At 40.1% G+C, this 14,578-nt stretch overlaps 1 protein-coding gene across 4 annotated transcripts in view; it reads left to right on the top strand.

Annotated features, from left to right (window-relative positions):
* The first annotated feature begins 1,314 nt into the window (after positions 1-1,314).
* cut (homeobox protein, cut) overlaps positions 1,315-14,578 on the top strand; it is a 435,692-nt gene continuing 422,428 nt past the window's right edge. For 2 of the 4 annotated variants that reach the window (XM_065234145.1, XM_065234144.1), the window contains exon 1: positions 1,315-2,954. In XM_065234145.1, coding sequence (XP_065090217.1) covers positions 2,835-2,954 — 120 coding nt within the window. In that variant the 5' untranslated portion in view covers positions 1,315-2,834. The remainder of the gene's footprint in view (positions 2,955-14,578) is intronic. The other 2 variants (XM_065234147.1, XM_065234146.1) reach the window with 1 other exon arrangement.

Genomic DNA, 14,578 nt, shown 5'->3' with positions numbered 1-14,578 from the left:
ATTGACATATTCAGCCAAGGTGTCCCACCCCCTGCATTGACCCGATCCACTAGAATGTGTTTAACAGGATTCGCTCAATACGACGCCATTGTACTGAATTAAATGATTTAATAATAATTTATTGATTTCTAGAAGTTCTCCATGTTTCCGTTTTGCTGGTTTCAAATTTATTAGCTGTTAAAATACCTATGAAAAAAATGGAATGAGAGTGATCTGGGAAGATGGTTACATTCTATTCTCCCACAGGTGTCGATCAAGCCGTGGTTCAAAGGATTGGACATGAGCCGTGACTTTATACGTGTCATGTCGAGGCTCATGTCCAATCACTGCTCGTTAGACTCGGCCCCCGCTTTACTAACGTTAGTTTTAAGTAAATTTGTAACCCAAACGATGAATATCGGCTCCGCAAAGCTACGGCAAATGAGCCTGGAAAAAATGAACACATTAAAAAAAACTACCTATAAGTATACAATTTAAATTTAGTGAAAACTTATGTAATTACAGTTAACTTTTGAGAGGTTTCAGACTCCACCCTCCCTGCATGGAAAATCAGCCAGTTATTTTATTTTTTTAAATTGTTTAGTCCGTGGACATTTGCCACCCCCTCCCCCTAAACTATCTATTGTTTTGTAAGTCGATAATTCTATAGCTCAATAGTCCCTTCAATATCCAGCTGTAGAGCGTTCACTGTAGCTTACGATATTTCTCTTTCCAATCAACAGATCCACCCACTGCGTTGCATTTCCCGATTCGACTACCCCACGATCAGCACACGACGAGAATCGCACCTGTCCAAATTTCCCTCGCTTTCCCTGTCGGAACCGTGGGCGAACTTTCCCCATCGGCAAGCGGAACCAGAATGAAAAGCACCGCTCGGAAAAGGTAAATAAACCGCCACTCAACCACTCGCTCTTTCCACTCACTCATTTCCACTCACTCACTTCTTGCCGTCGAATCATCCGATCGGTCCTTCGCCGTAGTATAGCATTTTTCAACCCTCCCGAGGGGAACAGTCCCGATTGCAAGTTTCGAGAGAGAGAGACTGGGTGGTGGCACTCACCGAACAGCAGCAGGTTTGAGTTTGAGACCCCACAGAGGCAAAAAGAAAAACAACACATGGCAAAAAAAACCTGATCACTGGACTCACACACACACACACTTGATCACCACCACTACTGTGGCGTTAGTCGTGTGCGCCGGGTGGTAGTGGTGAGTTGTTTTGGTTCGTCGCAGCAGCAGCAGCAGCAACAGCAGAATCAGCACAAGAAGCGAGCAAAAACACACAACGAGACCGCGCTCACTCGCTCGCTCGTTCGCTCCGCCAGCACAGTGTAATATGATTGAATTGGATTAGTCAACTGCTGGTATTATACCAGAAAACATCGTTTTTTGATAGGGGTTCGATAGGCGATTATTGTGTGTGCGGCGGCGGTTTGTTCTCGCCCCAAAAGAGCCCAAATTCTGCAAGCGCACTGATTACGGTGCCGATGAGTAGTAGTACTAGCACTGAGCCATTCGCGTAGTTTAGTACACGGAGTGCACTGCATAGCGGTAGTGTCGCGAATAGGGTCGACCTCGAGGACCCCCAATCTACACTCGGTTTTTATGCTACACACCAATCGCGCGCCCTCCCCCCCGCTGGTGACGAAAATTGCGGAATTTTCAACGAGTTCAGCAGTTCGCTTTTGTTTTTAAGAATTATTTTCCGACAAATTGTGTGAAATTGTTTCGTTCGATTGCGAAGAAAGTGAATATCGAATGTCCGATCGGCAGAGGAGATCGAAGCAAGCAGACGAAAAATTCACCGCCACTCGGTGGTAACTAGATCGTGTTGTTGTGATCGATGGTCAAGTGTTCTAGAGTGGCAGCTGCGAGTGACAACAAATGAAGCGAAGCGGTGCGTGTGATTTTAATGGTTTTCAAAAAAAAAATCGTCTATCGGGTTCACTTCGTCTATTCTTGGTTTTTTTTTTTTTGGTTTTCCTTTCGGTCTTCGATAAAAATTAATTAAGACAGCACACAAACCGGGTGAGATGAGCAGAAGCGAAGAAAAATTATTGCGACAAAACTCAAAAATAGATTTCTGCGTGGGACATTTAGTTAGAAGTCGGCGAAGAATCGTTGCGTGTTTTTTTGTGGGAAGTTTTATGCGTTGTTTACAACTAATGTGAAATTAATTTCTGACCTTCGAGACGCAAGAGTTGATTGCGATTGTTCTGAATCCGAGTGGCAGATCGGCTGAAAAAAAAAAGATCAGGTGGAAGTGATTTAATGACCCCAAACAGTTAAAAGTCACAAAGTTATCACAGGAGAAAAAAAAACAAAACAAAACCCACCACCCAAAAGTGCAATTTTATGGCAGAGCTGTCAAAATGCAATAAAAAGCCAATTTATCGACCACAAAGGGAAGTTGAAGCAAAACAAAACGCGTCAAATGAACGGTGAAACAGTGCAGTTCCGAAGGCGAAGAAAGAAGCGAGATGTCCGGTGATCGATATCAGTGAATGACCGACCGGTTGCTAGCGAAGAAGAAAAAGAAGAAGAAAAATCATTCAGTGAACGTGAGTTTGACTCAGTGAAGAAGAGCCTAGGCCCTAGAGGACCCCCTACTCGTAGGTGGCTGTGAATACATTTTTTTGAACTAACTGTCGAACGCAGTTGCCGCAGTGTCCTCCGTGATTCCCTTAACAACGGCGACGACCACGACGACTACGACAACGGCTTCGTCGTCCAGTGCCACTGCTGGTGGCCGGCTGCTCGAAGGGGTTGGTGGTGGTAGGCCGCCACCGTCACCGCCATCACCGGAACCCAGCCTCAGCCTGAACCAGCACCGAATGCAGCCAACCGTACCGCAGAGCACGGGAGGTGGTGATATGGACCTCCCCACCGTACAATCGATGGATTGGGTGTTCCAGAACAAGCAGCTCTACTTCCTAGCGCAGTATCTAGCACAGGTAGGTGCCCGGCGTGAAAAATCCCGGAAGTGTCAACAGTTCCGTGACCCTGACCCCCAAAAAATCTCCCCGCATAGACCGGAAGTGATTTCATAATTAAGAAGTGTGCTCATCACGCAGCTTCCACCACCAGTTGAAGAGTTAATGACAATCGAGCGCTGAAGTGCTGCTGTTGTTGTTGTTGGTTGGTTGGTTGGTTGGTGGTGTTCTTACAAGTTTGGCTGTTGAGGCGACCCTATTTTGTCGTCTCGGCTGTCGGTTCGGGTGGCACCTAAATGCCGGGATGGTGGTAAATTTTTCAACACGCACTTTTGGGGGAAGCCTACCGGGCACCCTGCTGGGATGCCTACTGCTTTAAAACATCTCCAGTGGTTGAGTGAAGATTTTCTTTAAGGTGGTTGAATGTTGGAAAAGAAAATTTTGAGTGAAAAACATGAAAATTAGGAAAACGGTGCGGGAATACCACAAAAGAATGTTGCGAAATTCCAACACACAGCAGTTGCTGTCTCGTTTGTGTTTCCGATTTCCGCTGATTGGGGTTCGTGGTTCGTGCGCGCAAGTAGCGACGGCATTTTGCAAAGTCTCCTTTGCAGCGAGCGGCTGGTGCTCGTTGTGCTAGGAAAGGCGGCCAAAGTGTTGTTCGTAGTGTTTGTTGATTTGAATTAAAAAAAGCAATTAAACGAACTGTGTATGAAGATTTGCTTGACCCTGTAAAGAGGAGAAGATGATGTCATTCATTTTTTGATAGCTCGAAATGACCGAATTTCGATTAAGCTCGAAATTCGGTCATTGAAAATGTGTTCACGGTGTTGTGATAGTTTTCATGAACGTAATTTTGGTTTCGAACGAATTTTTGAAAATTAATGACGTCCCCTTTCATCTTAACGGAATTTAAGGTTTATGGAATATTTTCGAAAAAAAATGCTTCAACATTTGCTCTAGTTGCTACACACTTACAAAACTAACTAACTGTTTAAGGGAAAAATGATTATTCCAAACAGGGTTGGCATGCACAGTTTTTAGCACAAAGAGCCAATTTTTTTAAAAACTTTACAATAGATGATTTTTATTTGATTTTTCGTTTTTCTTGAAGCAACCGATAAAAAAGATTTAGGTTTTCATATGTTTATGCAAAATTCTGTTCTCATTTTTGCGTCACAAAAACGAACGGAAAAACGATGGTTGGTCTATTTGGACTTTTAATTGAATAAACTCATTTGTGTGAATTCAAATGTTGGAATTTCACTACTCTGTGCGTGTCTACAGTGAACTCCGATCTTACTCTATAATTTGCTAAAAGCAAAACAAAATTTCATGAACTGAGTGAAAAGTTAATAAGCAAAGTGCAATTTGAGGGAATAAATGGGCATGCCAATCCTGATCCCAAGTTATAGTATAAATGTTAAACCATTGAAATCGTGACTGGAAGCTTCGAATCGGATATCAACTTCCACTCTAAATAGTATAGTGAAGATGAAGTGCAATGCAATTATTTAATTATTTAATAATGTTTCGCGAAACAAATTCAAGAACATGGACAAAGCCAGTCGATTTTTGTTTTAAACAGTTTGTCAATAGCGGAAAAGATACTTTGTTCATCCACCAAATTTGGTTGTAAATCGTGCAATATTTTGTGAAAACATTCAATGAAAACATGATTTTATCGTTAACGGTTCTAGATTAGCTAAATTGGGATAGTTCAAAATAATATCCATAATTAGTTTTCTTCGATATTTGTATGAGGGCCTTGCGAAAGAAAATATCCAAATTTATAAATCTAGTTACAAATATTAGTCGGGCACTGCGGGCAAAGTTTTTTTTGTTATCGATATCAACCATACATTATCATTCAAAATGATTAAACCTCAATAAGGCCGTTGTTTTTTTAAATAAATAAAATCATTTTTGAACAAGAAAAACAAATTTACGACTCATTTTTTTTAATGCGTTTATTTTTCAGGCTCATTTGCTGTAGCTTTGCGGAGCCGATATTCATTGTTTAGATTGCAAAATTACTTAAAACTAACGTTAGTAAAGCGTTTACGATTCATGATTATTAGAAGTTTTCGAAACAAACACTTCAATTAATCTAATTTAACTTTAGTTTTTCTCTGACGTTTTTCCCCAGCTTTTGTAGGTGACTTACATTATTGTTGGTTTTAAGCCGTTCGTAATGCTGTTGTATTGTATGTGGACTGTTTCAATGAACATAAAAGCACCCCTCGCAATGCTGAGTTGCAGTTTCATTATTCGATTTGCAACTGCTTGACTATTCGGTTTTACTTCTGAGCGGGTTTGAAATACGAATGGAACTCTGTCTAAAATTCCTTTGGATATATTTATTGTTGTTTCTTGTAAATGTTCAGAGAACTTCATAGATGTTGAGAAGATTCAATAGAAATTTGGCAATTTTATAGAAATTTTGGGAACTTCTGAGAAGTTTGAGGGTATTTTATGAAGTTTGGAGAACTTTATTTAAATATCGAAGAGCTTAACACAAAAATCTGAGAACCTCATAGAGAATAATAAACTGTATTGAAATTGTAAATAAAGAAAGTTTCAGGGACTGAGATCGGGAACATAATAGTAGTTCTAAGAATTTCATAGTAGGGGAAATGGCTCTAATGTTGGCCTATGGATCTAAGATTGGGCCCATTGCTAAAAATCTGCTATTTATCAATTTTATCTAGATGAACGCGTCATTTCGACAGTACTAATGTATAGTTCTTCTTCTTCTTCTTCGCATTTCAAGCTTATTGCATATCGCATATTTAGCTTATTGCGTGCTCTCAACTTAGTGTTCTAGATGCACTTCCACAGTTATTAATTGAGAGCTTTCGATGCCTGTACCATCTTTGCATCGGTATAATTGTGTGGCAAGTCCAATCATACTTCTATGCCCAAGGAAGTCGAGAAATTTTCCAACCCGAAAAATTCCTAGACCGAACCGGGAATTGAACCCAGCCACCTCCAGAATGGTCTTGCTTTGTAGCTGCGCCTTTACCGACTGAGCTAAGGGAGGCCCCTAATGTATAGTTTTGGACGCTATTGAAAATTTATTCGCTTGCTGAATTTTTGTATGGCCAAAATTAGGGGCATTTAGGCCTACATTACATCCATTTCCCCTATACCATAGTAATCTTCACAGAATGTCATGAAAGCGCTTACGTCTTTTACATCAAGAAGCTATTCTCTCATATGATACCAGGCTGCTCAAAAATTATTCCAATGACCTTTACGTGTGCTAAGATCTCCATGAAGTCCTTTGGTTATTATTTCAAGACTTCAGGTTGATCAGGTATCATTCTGAAAAAAATTCAACTATCCAACAATCTCAATCACATCGCTCAGATATATGTCATATGATACCAGGCAGCTCAGAAATTATTCCATGTGTTTTAAGATGTCTATAAAGTCCTGTGGATACCTTTTCAAGACTTCAGGTTGTTCAGGTACTATTCTGATGAAGATCTCAAACTATCCAGCAATTCAAATTACATCTCCCAAATATTCTCTCATGATGCCAGAGATCTAAAAAAACTTATCAGGATATTCTCATGTCTTCAGGTTGATTTAGCATAATTCTGAACATCTTCAACTGGCCAACAACTTAAAGCATGCCTCTCAGATATTCACCCACGATTCCAGGTTGCTCGGGAATTGTTTCAAAGACCATCAGGTGATCAGCGATCTCCATAAATAATCATACACTTCAAAGAAAGAGGAAACGACGAGTAATTTCCAGAGTTGGTTGAAAATGCTATACCAATATCTGGCCAATGACCCTTCAACCGAAACAGCTGTTATATGTTTCATCAAGGACGCCAACATGTATAAGAAAATCTGACCTAACTCACTGACAAGAACCAACCATAACCGACCCACTGCATCGAACCAGGACCAACCTCTATAACGGATTCTGAATACACCACCATAACAATTAGCCGACCAAATGCACCAAACTAGCCGACCAAATGCACCAAACCTCGACAGCCAACTCTGATTAACAAATACTCTGTTACTAGGGAGGTCTCTTCCGAACTGTCCACTCCTCTTAATTAATGGGTCCCTTCTGGATACCCAACCTCATTAACTCCCCACCCTTCTAACCTATACCAATATCAACATAAAGCTTTTGTGTGATAATTTATCAGCTAGAGGAGGTTCTGAAGAGGTTAGGTTGATAGTTCCGCTAGAGTATGGCAGTGTGCAAACTGAATAGAAGTTGAAATTGTGCGAAGGGCCATTAATGCGACAGTACTAGTCAAACGCACACTCCTTTACCTAGCTCATACATCAATGAATGAGGGGACTTGAGGTTTTTCCTCAAATCCACAGGTCGCATTATCGCACTAAAGCTTCAAGTTTATATTCGTATAGCATTTCCAACTAACTCTGACAATCGTAATCGTAACTCTGAATAATTTGAGTGTAGTATTTTCCATCTAATTCCGCAGCCTTAATTGCTTATCCTTAACAGACACACTTATTTCGTCTAGATATTATGATATGTCAAGATAGCGAAAGCGGAATGGCAGCGGCAACGGAAAAGCCCGATCGGAGTAAGCCTACTTGACGGATTGAAAACTAGTTAGAACCAAATCGACTTCGGTTAGGCATCTTGATGCCATTTGTGACAACTGTCGAATTTTCCGTTTCCGTTCCGCTCCGCCCACATTGCGTTTGGGCCTTTACAGTCATCTGCCATAAAATCCTCATAATCCCATGGTCAGAAGCAGTGAAAATATCGAAAAATTTGATAGCTATCAATCAACGCCTCAATGCTTGGCGACATCGTTCTGATGAGACAACGAAACCCTACCCCCAAGCTCCTCCCCTTTTCCTATCCTTCGACAATGTACCTCTCTAACCTCGAGTAAGTCGCGAGTATTCGGCCCAACTCCTACTAGACATAGAATTAAATGAATTTTGTTACAAACAAAAGACAATGAATTATCGGCTCCGTAAAGCTCAAGCGATTGAGCCTTAAAAATAAACGAACTAGACTCGAACGAACGACTCAATGCTGCTGAAAGTTTAGCTATCTGACCTAATGCTAAATTGTGTTTTCTACTTTTTTAAAGGCATCGACTCCAATGTTGTAAACAACGGCGTCAATTGTGACAGTCTCGAATCAGTCTAAGTTTACTTAAAAAAATATGTCAACCATGGATCAAACATGCTTATTATTTAATGCAAATCTGAGTATAGTTCCATGCATCGGTCAAAATCCAAAATCAAAAACTGATTATCGATAAACTAGTCTGATTTGTTTCAATTTAATAGAAGATATAGGGGAAATGGCTCTAATGTTGGCCTATGGATCTAAGATTGGGCCCATCGCTAAAAATCTGCTGTTTATCAATTTTATCTACTCGTCATTGGGACGGTACTAATGGATATTTTTGGTCGCTATTGAAAATCTAGTCGATTGCAGAATTCATGTCTGGGCCCAAATTAAGGGCATTTAGGCCGACATTACATCCATTTCCCCCTATTGATCAGTTTGTTCACTCAAACGGTTGGCAGTTTGGCTTCCATGAAAACTTGACTACAATTTACGTTGTCATTCGATTCCACATCATTTGTCTTTTAGCCGTAGATGAATTCATATTCAGTCGTAGAAATCAATATTTTTAGGCAGACCAACATTTCCTTCTGCAACTGCTGCCTCCATTCATCATCAACACGGCCAACCACAACAACCCAGCGACTGAATTCAATTGACCCAGAGCATTTTCATTCCATACGAAATTTACTCATATTTGGGAAAACCTGCAGGAACTCATAGCTAATGAGTAACTGCAGGTTGTCCCAAATATGAGTAAATTTTGCATGGAAAGAAAATACTCTGAGTCAATTGAATTCAGTCGCTGTGTTGTTGTGGTTGACCGTGAATAACTGGACTGATGACTGAAAATCTCTTAAATAAAGGCAACCACAATGTCGTAATTTGATGATTTTAATCTATTCTTCTTGAAATTCTCCAAAAAGTTGGTTGACGGAAGATTCACTCATCATCAGGGAAGGGTCAAAATGCTTAGAATAAATTTGCTTATTTGAAGAAATTTTGGTGTGACTCAAAGTTTAACTCCAAAAATTAATCACATTGAAAATAATTCAAAATGTTAAGATTTATCAGCTCTCTTAATTTTTGATCACCCGCCTGAATAATTTCCCGAGGAATATTAAGATTCAAAAATTTTCCGTGAGTTGTAAAATAGTTTGATGCCTCCTTTCTTTAACATTGTGAAACAAGTGCAATTCTGTAAATTAAACACGATGCTTGCTTCTCTGCTGCAAACAGTTAGATCTATTTAAAAATTCCTACAATGCGATGCGATGAAACAGATTGTCAATCGTGTTTTTAAGGCCATTTCGCCGACAAAATTAGAATAGTCCTAAGGCTGTTCTGGTGCGTCATTAGGTCAAACGCCATTAGAGCGAATGCCGCTAAGATGCATAGGCCATTTCACCGAAATTTTAATAGTTCTAGACAGAGCTGGAATTTGGGGCGTAACAGCTTTTGTAAACAATAACTTCTCCCGATGATTTCTCGAAAGTCAAGGCTCTCGCTGGCAAATCGACATCACCATCGAGTAGGGGAAGACTTCCCCTACCCAATGGATATGGTGGTTTGTGTAGGCGTGCCTTGAATTCCTAGAAATTAACGTGAGAAGTCATTGTTTACAAAGGTTGTTACTCCCTAATTCCACCTCCATCTAGAGTTGTTCACTTTTCGTCGAACGGCATCTGTATGAATCCAAGCTCCAATCAAATCCAAAAATGAGTAGAAACAAAGGAAAGACCTAGACACGTTGGTTCTCCATCCAAGATGTCAAATATTATTGGTACAATATATTTCGAAAGAACTGCTTATGTTTCAGAGAAGAAGCTTTGAAAATTAGGCTACATGCGAGATATCTAAAGCTTTAAAACATTTTCTTCGTATAATTAGAGAGAGAAGGATTAGTAATTTCCATTTAATTCCACTACCTTATTTGCTTATCCTTAACAGATATGCGAATTTCGTCTACAATGTGCAGACTTCTTCAGTGTCTTGTACTAATACTCGACTGCAAGACACAAGACACTGAAGAAGTCTGCACATTGTAGACAAAATACGCGTATCTCTTAAGGATAAACAAATAAGGTAGTGGAATTAAATGGAAATTACTAATCCTTCTCTCTCTCATTATACAGGTATTCCACTAAGACGCCCACATTTATCAGGATTCATTTTCTTCGTGCTAAATCTTAAAATTTATCTGCATTCTAGAATATTGAAAAGTTTTCTTAGTTTTTCTTAGAGCGCTTCTTCGTCGTAACCACCCATTTCCGCCCTATCGATCAGAGAAGATCAATCATATCAATGATTTCACCGTGCACAAATCAATAATAGGTTTGTTCCGATGCGCTAGTTCATTGCTACAAACATAAATCCTATTAGATTGCATTGTATGAATATTTACGCTCATTGTTCTCAAAACAAAAGAAGCGCTCCTAGCGAATCCCCTTTCTCTACGTTTATCCGTAGCAGCAGTATTAGATTTCAAACAATATCTCAACAATTTGTGACTTTTTTTTATCAAATCCAACGTATAGAAAGGTGAATAAATTTAGAAGTCGTCTTTGACAGAAATATTCCATTTTTTATTCAAACCCGTTCAAAAAAGAGAGACGGAAATGAGATCAAAAACCCTATCCCAGAGTGTCGCATTTTGAATATTTTTGATAATTTTAGAACCTTTAAGGTGTTTCCTTGTAGAGTCTATCTTTCCATCACACCTCGCATTTTCAAGAGCACCCAACTCAAGATCTACGAGGTTTTAACATCTGCAAATTTCAGACATAGCTTGCAGCAAACAACATGTAGTAGTTTCAGCTACGTGTATTCACAGAAACCTTAATATTTTTACATTTGAAAGTTACAGGGAATCACCTTAAAACTTTTCATGTCACAAACTTATGTTTAGCTCCACAATCTTAAACAGTTCTCCAAAACCAGTGTCATGAAATTCGTTCTCAATCAAAGTCTCAGAATCTTAAGATTTTTTGACGTAGGACTACGTCTGTGATTTCTATATGGGGGTACACTTTGTGAAAACCAAAAATGGAACATGCAACAAAATTATGACAGATTTTGAACTCAGCTGCCCCTGGACCAATTTCAACAATTGTATCACCAATCGATCAGAAATATTAAAAGTTTATCATTCTTCAAAATGTCACTATTGAAAATTGCACAAATGTGCAACTGTTGCTATTTGCTAAGTTAAATAAAATTATCACCGATTGCCTACGAAAATCGATTTCCCTAACACAGATTTCAAAATTGAATTCCATCCGGTCTCACCAAACGATGTTTATTCAATCACCGCGTGGTGAGTGCTGGCGTTCTCCAGTACACAACGAATGGCTCCCCGCCATCAGCTAGCTATCAAGGCTGCCCACAACCGCTGATCGGATTCAGTTCTAATCACCGTGTGTGGTGGTGTCCAATCGTCGGCATCAGCAGGAGCAGCAGTGCATTCGGCGCGTGGCGTTGAACATTGTTCTCCAGTACAAAACGAAAGGCTGCCTGCAAGCAGCGAGCTGCAGCCCACATGAGCATCCATAGAAGGAGGAAGAAGCCGCACCGCTATTGATCGAAATCAGTAGCTCTTCGTGAGTCGCTCTCGGCCATCTATGTAATACTAAAGAGTATCAACAGAGAGAACCCCGTTCAAATTCACATTCCTACACAAAACACAAGCTCCTGCTGCAGTTAACAAATAAGATTTATTATATAAGACCAGGTAGTCCTACGTCAGCATTGCGTACAACCCCATAGGGTTGTCCCTTGTAGTTTTTTTTTTGTAAATCCTTGATCTTAAATGTCTGTGCATTTTTGCAGATTTTGAAATATTTTAAATGTTTTAATTTACTAAATTGTGTCTTAGGAACTCATATCTGGATATCTTTGCAAATTTGTCTTTCCAAAAAGTCTTCAGAATTACTGTTACTTCCAGGATTTCCCTCCTTAATCTTATGGTTCTGTCCGGTTTTCCGTAGACATTTTCTACATAACAATGTTGGAATTCTGTGCAGATCTGATCTTCCGATATATATTGTCTCAAATCGCTATACTGTTCCTTGGTGCGGTCCACCCTGGAATATTGCTCTGCAGTATGGAACCCAAGCTATAACAATGGAGCTGAAAGAGTTGAGTCCGTTCAGCGTCGATTTCTTGGATTTGCTCTGAGGAAGCTGCCTTGGAGAAACCCTTTTCGTCTACCCAGTTATGAAAGTCGATGTCAACCGATTGATCTGGAGCTTCTACGTACTCGGAGAGACACTTCGCGGGCCCTGCTCATCGCGGACAGTTTACAGGGTAGAATTGATTGTTCTACAATCCTGGAGAAGATCAACGTGATCGTCCAACCCCGAGCGCTGTGAAATAACGCTATGTTAAGATTGCCTCAGCATCGCACTAACTATAGCATGAACGGTGCCTTGTGTTCAATCGAGTTTCTTCAGTGTTCGATTTCAACCTGACACGAGAGATGCTACGCCGGCGCTTTTTCCGTATTTTCTCTGTAGTAAACCGTTGAATGACCATGTATTTTATTGTATTGTGTATTTTAGTAAGCTGTACTATGTATTTTAATGTTATTACTTAAACATCATTGGGGCTACACTCAGCCTGTTGATGTAAACTAATAAATAAATCGATCATTTTAGGAATTCCTTCCAGAAATCTGTCTATAATTTTCCATAGAATTCGATTGGAATATGCCTTGGAAATCTCTTGGTACGCCATTTAGAATTCAGAAATTAATTCTCCCAAAATTCTCTTGGATTTCACCTCAGCATTCTGCTCAAAATGCCCCTAATTCTAAAACTCTCCTTTTCCGTTGCAAATTTATTCAGATTCTCTTGGAGCACTAATGTATAGGTATTTTTTGGAAATATACTCAAAATTTCTTGTAAAACTCTCCCGGAAAAGTCTTGGTATTCCTTCAAAATCCATATACATTTCTTTAAGAATTATCTTGAAACCATCTTTAAACTAGCATGACATTCTGCTAACATTTAGATGTCCATGGAATTATTATCTATATTTTCTTGCAGCTCTCCTCAAAAATGTATCCTTTGTTGATTGATTGATCAACATTTAAGAGCTTTTCAGCCGTAGGTGAACATCAATCGTAGTATACGGATTGTTCACTTTGAAGGAAAGAGGCTCTGAATTCCCTTAGAATGCTTCCTGAATTAATCCCCATGATAGCCTCTTTAGAACTATCCTAAAACTCACCTTTAGTTCTCCTTACCATTTTTTAAAAAGATACTTCTCAAAATTACCTGAAATTTATAGTTATATTCCATTAGAAATCTCCCCAGAGTTCCTTTAGATTTCCTCTACAACTATCGTCAAAATGCTTTAAGAGTTCGCTTTGACAATCGTTCCAGAACGGTTGTGTGTTTTTGCTCCTCTGCGTGCTTATATTTTATTTTTATTTATTTTTTGACCACAGGCTGCTTTGTGCTGGCGTGGAGTTTTTCGGTGCTCGTATTTAAATAGTTTTGTGTCCCGTGCGCGATAATTTGATTTGGAATGGTTTGTGCTGTTGTTTCCCCCCCCTGTTGCTTAGGTGCCATGTGTGCTCTCGCTTCCATTTGTTGCCGGTGTGACTCGACCGTGCGTGCATTGCTTTTCTGCACAGAGTGATTTGAAAAAGATAAGTGATAGGGGAAATGGCTCTAATGTTGGCCTATGGCCTAATTGGGCCCATCGCTAAAAATCTGCTATTTAACAATTTTATTAACGCGTTATTGGGACGATACTAATGGATATTTTTGGTGGCTATTGAAAGTTTAGTCGATTACTGTATTTATGTATGGGCCCAAATTAGGGGCATCTAGGCTGACATTACATCCATTTCTCCTATTTAGTTACTGCGCGGCTGACTGGAGAAAAATATGCGTGGAAGCATCGGGAATGCGCTCCCGGATATTGGTGAGTACGTTCGATGATCGGTTTGGTGTGGCTGGTGGCTCGCTCGCCCGTGCTGTTTACTACCCCCTATCTATTGGTGGTGCTGGCATCCGTGGGCGGGATGCTGGTTGCGCTGGATTGGGGTCGGATGCATTGTTTACGGGAGCGGATGCATTGTTTGCGGGAGTAATCGAGATTTATTTTCATCGTTTCCCATTTTCCAGAGAGATGACCTCGATCGCGTGAGGCATGGTCCTCGGTTTTTACGGTTAGGTGCCTACGGTTCGCCTTTTTGCGGTTTTGGTGCGGATATGCGGCTGATATAAAGCTTAGCATGCCCTATGTTAGCCGTGTATCGGCATTGTATTGCAGGGGAGCGTGTTGGCGGTCTTGTTGGTTGCTTGGGTGCATTATGATTTTATTTCCATGCTGAAGCATAAGTCGTTAAGAAGATAAATGTCACGATCGAACATGCCAGCTTGGCACTTGACCGATTAGTTTTTGATGTGTTGTTAGGTCTGTCCTTAACACGATCATGGGTGGATGAAGACTTACGGTAGTTTTGATTATGTGGTTTGGTGGTTTTGATATGGTAGTTTAACGCATAATCGGGGCGTTCCGGTGTAATATAAAGGAGAAAACAGCC

The sequence above is a fragment of the Ochlerotatus camptorhynchus genome, unplaced genomic scaffold, assembly GCF_037179485.1.
Source record: "Ochlerotatus camptorhynchus isolate MF236.1 unplaced genomic scaffold, CSIRO-AGI_Acam_v1.1 ptg000432l, whole genome shotgun sequence".
NCBI classification, from domain to species: Eukaryota; Metazoa; Arthropoda; class Insecta; order Diptera; family Culicidae; genus Ochlerotatus; species Ochlerotatus camptorhynchus.
The sequence above is the reverse complement of the archived record's forward strand: the minus strand, read 5'-3'. Positions and strand labels throughout refer to the sequence as shown.